Here is a 6000-nt window from a genome sequence, read left to right as displayed (position 1 = left end):
TCAAAAATAGTGAATGTTGGTGGAAAATCTGTGAAGCTAAAAATATGGGACACGTGTACGGTGCAGTTATTTTTAGTTATGGGGAAAGGAATAGACTGTCCAAGTGACATCGTGGAACCAAAATTGAGCTTGCAACGGATCGGGATGCATTGGATCTTCTCCACCTACGAAAATTTGGTGGTAGTAGAAAGTTATTTTGGGTGGTGAGTATTTGCAGAAGCGAAACGTATAGAGCTCGAGGTGGCGGAATTTTAATCAATGGAACTAAGTGTAACATAATAGGACCAACCTTCCATCTGCCAGCGTTAATTTCAGGAGTCACACAACTGACTGTTACGCAGCCAGAGCTGTACAGTCCAGAAGCCACTTTAGAGTTTTTGCCAAGGAAGGATCTGACTTTGTTAAATCAAACTGGATCCAGGGCTGTTGAGATCCGTTCATTTTACAGCAAGAGGGGCGCATATCAGCCGAACAGCTTGTGCAACATGTCACTCGGTATAGGAAAAGGCAACGACAAATAACGATCATGTTGAGCACCTCTGTGCCAAGTGTCATCGCAGCCTTAACTTTCTTATGGGTTGTTTTCTTTCTGATGAGGTGGGGAACCAGTTCCCAGAGGGATTCGAGGGTAGTCCAAGTCCCAGTAGATTGGATACCTTGGGCATAGGTAAGGAGTTGAACGACTGTTCATTGGAGTGGTCATCCATTAAGGACTTTTTTTTATATTTTTCCCCTCATGTTATCTGCTTAGGAGCACTGGGCTACGTCTAAGTTTGCTAATTGTAAGTAAGTGTTTCATAAGTGCCATTTCAAACAAGTTTAAGAGTTAGTTAAATGACTACCCGGGGTCTGGGTCTTTCCGGAGAGGGGAATAATGTAGTGACACCACCATTTAGGATATGGAAAGTTAGTTTTGTGCAGAAAGTCACACATACCAGCAGTTGCAAAGGCAAATAGAGGCCACAGGGGTGTAGAACTGTCAGAGAGGGCGCACACAGCAGTTTCCATGGCGCAAGTCACCGGCAGAAGAGGGCCACTGGCCAACCTAAGTGTTACGCATACGTGAAACGAAGCGATGCGCTTGGCAAAACAGAGGCACACAGCCAAGAATAAATAGGTGCTGTTTTCTAACAAGATTCATTCAAGTGTGGCAGCTCTCCTGGACGGCGAGGCGTGTCACACCGCCGGGCTACATGGGACAACAGATGGGGCGCCAGCATCCCAGTCCACGGCAGGTCGTTCGTTCGACTCTCTGGCACCGACGCGGGGTGCACAGCAAGCCAGCGTCTCCTAATTAAATATTGCAATACCGTGCTGCTCCGATAGTCACATTCTTTAGACACGGTACGGCTGACTGAAGTACGACCCGTTAATTTTGTTTGGACCCAACACATTCGCCACTGATCATTTTCCAGCACACTTCCAAGTACAAGATTGTAACAGGGTTGTTTATCGCCATAAATTTTGTCTTGTTTCAGTGGATGTTCCTTGCGCACTATTTTTGCACCATGTCTGAAATGCTCCGATACGTTTCTGTAACAGCTTTCCCACAGTCCATGTTTTGCTTCCGTACAATCTTGCCCTCCCGGTATTCCTTTGCAGCTAACCTACACGTGCTGTATTATCTCTGAAAACGGTAGTCAACAGTTGCATCTTAAAACACGCGTGTCTGTCACGTCGGTCTCCACATAGTTCCTTGTCTCTATCATTTAGTTTCACAATGCTTCTTGACCTTTGTTAGTAAACATTCAGAATTTTCGTTGTGCTTCCGCAAGAGTATTTTTCTAACGGACTAGATTTAATGAACATCCCAATACAGAGGGATCGTAGGTATTAATGTCTTTGTCGTTCTATTAGATTTCCCATTGATAATAAAGATCTGTTGCCTGAAGGAGTTCTGTCTTCATCTGTCATTTGGCAGAAGGAGTGGGAGCAGAGTTCATGAAGGCAAGCGCTAGTAGAACGTTGCTATTATTTACAGCTTCAGAGTTCAGACGTATTTTTTTTTGTTGCTTCAGAGCTACGACTGTAAACTTGTAAACAACAAATATGGAGTAGTACTTTTGAAGTGCACAGATTTTGACAAGTATTACAACGCTGCTAATTATTATGTTGTATTTGATTATGCCACAATATTATCGTATGGCGCATGAGTTTATATATATATAATAATTAATCCTCTTTATATATATATGTAGGTTAAGAGGATTTAGTTTTATTGTCCGCCTACCAACACATCGGTTCTCAATATGTTGAGGCTGTCGGAACAGTGTTCTGCGTAGTTTTGAGAGCATTATTGCTAATATGAGCAAATTGTTGGTGCAGGAATGGGGGCTGATTCCGTAACCAACTGTTCGGTGTTTCAGGAAGCGCCATATCGAAGATTTATAACGCACGCAGTGAAAGCGGAAAAACATCATCCGATAGGTCACAACATGCACGAAACTGTGTGCAGAGTGATCGTGAGAGAGGATCAGTGAAGAAAACTGTGACGAAAAGAATAGAAGGGTGACAGTTTTAAAAGTCAGCGCAGAAATAAATGTTGCATTCGCAGACTAAGTCAGTAAAAAAAGAATTGCGAGGTGAGCTGGATTCTCAAAACCCCTAATCAGTGATGGAAATGCCCGTAACAGAAAAGTGTGTTGTTTAAAACATAAAACCTGGAATGTGGAGCAATGGAAGGAAGTCATTTGGTGGGAGGACTCTTGTTTCACACTGTTTCCAAATTCTCGCCAGGTCTGCGTTCTAAAAGTGAAACATAGTGAATGCGGCGATGTAGTGGTATTCCATGAGCCACATGGTTACTGAGCAAGGTCACACAATTAATAAGAATTATTTGGCCAGTTTTGCTGATCACACACACCCCATGGTACAATGTTTGTTCCCCAATTGCGATGCTGCATTCCAAGGCCACAGAGTACCTGTTCACAAAGCTCATGGTGTCCAGGATTGGTTTAGTGGGTCTGAGCATGAATTATTGCTTCTTACCGGGCTACCACAGCCACCAGTTCTGACCATTATTATGCGTTTGCGGTCGGCTTTGAGGAGAAGGGTACGTGGTCGCCCTCCACTTCCATCATTGTAACCCGAACTTGTCACTACTTTCCGGGAATGGTAGAGGATGGCCTTAAAACCATAGATGACCTGCTATTATCTAGTCCGTGGTGATTGGAAGCTGTTTTTAAGGCCAATGGGTTTCCTACACGTACTAGCTGTGGTCATGCGTTGTGTTTTCTGTCTTCCGACATTTCTGTCCGTCCCCTTCGGTGGTTCATACAGAAAACTGAGAATAAAAGTAAAAGTACTATTGCTTCATATGTGATAAGTCAAACATTATTTTGCACTGTTATAAAGTATCGTTGTACACGAAAAAAATAATAATGACAGTAAGCACAACTATACACAAGCCTGCACACACAGTCCTTGGGTGGTAGCGTCGAACGATGGCATTACGCCAAAACGCGATGTGTAAGGCGTGTAGAAACTGAAACAGCATTCTTCGAACCATTGGCAACTCTAGAAAGGCAATTGTGCTGAACATCTGTACAAGAGTTCGTCGTAGTCTCAAAGAAGATGATTAACTTAGTGATAAACCGTAGTCATTTCACAAACAGTAAGTAAAGAAAGTGTAACGAGTAAATTATAAAATCAAACTGGAGATACGAAATTGAGTAGAGAACAGTTTATTTCAGTTTTTTTGTCCACAGGTAATCGTGTAAAATATGTACTCCAGTATAAAAATGTCGAATCTGTGTCTTAAAAAGAAGAGTTGTGTGTCAGTCCACGCACAATTTTTTAAACGAGCCTGCGATGCCGTAGATGTCGCCATAGCGGTTCTCGGCGGGGCGTTTGCTCTCGTCTGACACGTACTTGTCCTTCTCCAGTAGCCACTCGCGGTTGGCCCTCTTCGTTGCAATGTCTGAAACACGGAGAACAGTTTTAGTTTTTAAACTTACACAAGCACTCTGGGTGAGAGTAGCTTTCCTGTGTGTGCAAAAAAAGTAATTTCAGACACTGCTATTATCAAAGTCGTTAAGTAGCACTGTTTGTATTTTATTGAGGAAACAAGTATTAATTCTCTTCCGTAATAGTTACTAAGGCTTGATAATCTGTGGAAAAGCAGGTTTTCTTCTCGATCTGAGTCCTAAATGAACAATGTGATTTTTGTAAGTCTGCACAACATAGTAATCTATTCGTTGGAACTGTCTTCCCTAACAGTTCTGTACACACTGATTTACAAATAACATGGTGATTAAACGTGGCAAAAGTGCTCTATTTTTACTAGAAATACCATGAAGATGGCATTTATATCTGTTAGAAGCAGTGTTTCTCACTTCTCATTTCATTATTATAACTCGGTTACCAGTAAACTGGCAGAATCATTCTTCTTCTACACTTTAACGGTGATAGCGGAAGAACGACAAATACTGAAGAACACAAATGTACAACAACGAGGCCCTCTAGCAAAGGACCATGGTAATTGTTCCTGAATAATTGTATTAATTTTTCGTTTTGAAGTCTTCGAGTAGATGGAGAAATCAACTGCAACAGGAAATTATTGTTTTAGTGCGTCATAAAAGAATCGCAACCAAATAGCGCACTGGGAATATTTTCAATCCGATGTAACCCACTTACATCGGATTGAAAATATTCCCAGTGCGCTATTTGGTTGCGATTCTTTTATGACGCACTAAAACATTTATTACCAATTTACTAAATACTACTTTCAATTTAAAACTAGGATAATGAATATCAAAGTGTTGTGAGTGATGGTATTTTGGATACAAGTGGGAAATATTGGTTTTCTTAATAATTTTGAAAAAAATTGTGTTGTGTCTGAACCGCCAGAGTTATTACGGTTGTGGAGAAGCACTTCATGCATGCCTGCCGTTGTGAAAGAGAACGAAGGGAAAAATGGACACTTACTCCAAATTGTGTCAGGGCGGTTGCAGTTGCCCTTAATACTTATTAAAGACAGTTAGACAACTGTTTCTAAAAGATGCAGTGCCTGTAATATTATTTGAAAGATATATTTGGCTTCTAATTCAATGATGAATGGTTTCATTCACAGAGTCAAATCCTGTGACAGTGTGAGTATTTAATTCCAGGTATATTGTGAGAAGCTGAGTCAGACTTTTACTATTTGAATTTCGTGCTCAGTTGTTTTATGAAAGATGACCGTAGTGGCAAGTTATTTTTTAAAATTCACTCCTACGATTTCAGGCCAACTGAAATAATTCGGGTAAGCAACGGGATGATCTTTAAATATAGGTGCCCGGCAGTCGCTGATGAATTTGTTCGGAGAACTTTTAGAGGAGTTGCTTACAGGCTAAGTTGTCAACAGGTCCAGCAGTGCCTCCCAGCTCGTCTGGCACGCAGTCACGCTCCACGTAGTCGAACAGAGTCGTCGATCCTGGAAGGTGCGCGAACACCTGCAACAGACGGGCGGTATGACACGAAACAGTCCGAACACCTGTATGTTTTTTTTATAATGTGCTATTGAGTCATTGCCACACTGTCATTTCAATAAACAAACTTTCTGTTAAGTTGAAATCAATGAAAACTACAGTATGAAATTGAGAAACAAATAAAAATAATGATGATGTCCTTAATAGCCACATTTGTATCAGTATAAACTCATCTACGTAAAACTTCATTTAGTTTCACTTGAAAATAGTACTGCGGAACTAAGCTTACTAATGCGTGGGGGAAGCAGATGTTGCTGCCTGTGTCATATCAGCAGAAAAAAGGCTGATATGAACCTCGAAACATCCGGAGATCAGTTAATAAGTGCATTTTTCGATACAAAAACAATATTTTCCTCTTCGCTACAATCGTAATATGCACAAAGAATACTACCTGAAAGTACCCTGCCACGTGACAGAATTTCATTAGCAGCCATTAATGCGCAAATTTATTCAAGTGGATGAGTTATCGAAAACGCAGTAAGTTAAGTCTCCGTACAGAGAATTAGTAATCCCAGGAAGCCCGCCCGGTTGG

General features: G+C 41.3%; 1 protein-coding gene across 1 annotated transcript in view; it reads right to left on the bottom strand.

Moving 5' to 3' along the window:
* Window positions 1-3667: 3667 nt before the first annotated feature.
* Window positions 3668-6000, bottom strand: part of LOC126187955 (clavesin-1-like) — a 63031-nt gene continuing 60698 nt past the window's right edge. The window contains exons 6-7 of the mRNA XM_049929334.1: window positions 5327-5432; window positions 3668-3919 (exon numbers count right to left, since the gene is read on the bottom strand). Of these exons, the coding sequence (XP_049785291.1) occupies window positions 3777-3919; window positions 5327-5432 (249 nt within the window). The 3' untranslated portion in view covers window positions 3668-3776. The remainder of the gene's footprint in view (window positions 3920-5326; window positions 5433-6000) is intronic.

This window comes from Schistocerca cancellata, chromosome 5 (assembly GCF_023864275.1).
Source record: "Schistocerca cancellata isolate TAMUIC-IGC-003103 chromosome 5, iqSchCanc2.1, whole genome shotgun sequence".
In the NCBI taxonomy this organism is placed as follows: domain Eukaryota; kingdom Metazoa; phylum Arthropoda; class Insecta; order Orthoptera; family Acrididae; genus Schistocerca; species Schistocerca cancellata.
The sequence above is the reverse complement of the archived record's forward strand: the minus strand, read 5'-3'. Positions and strand labels throughout refer to the sequence as shown.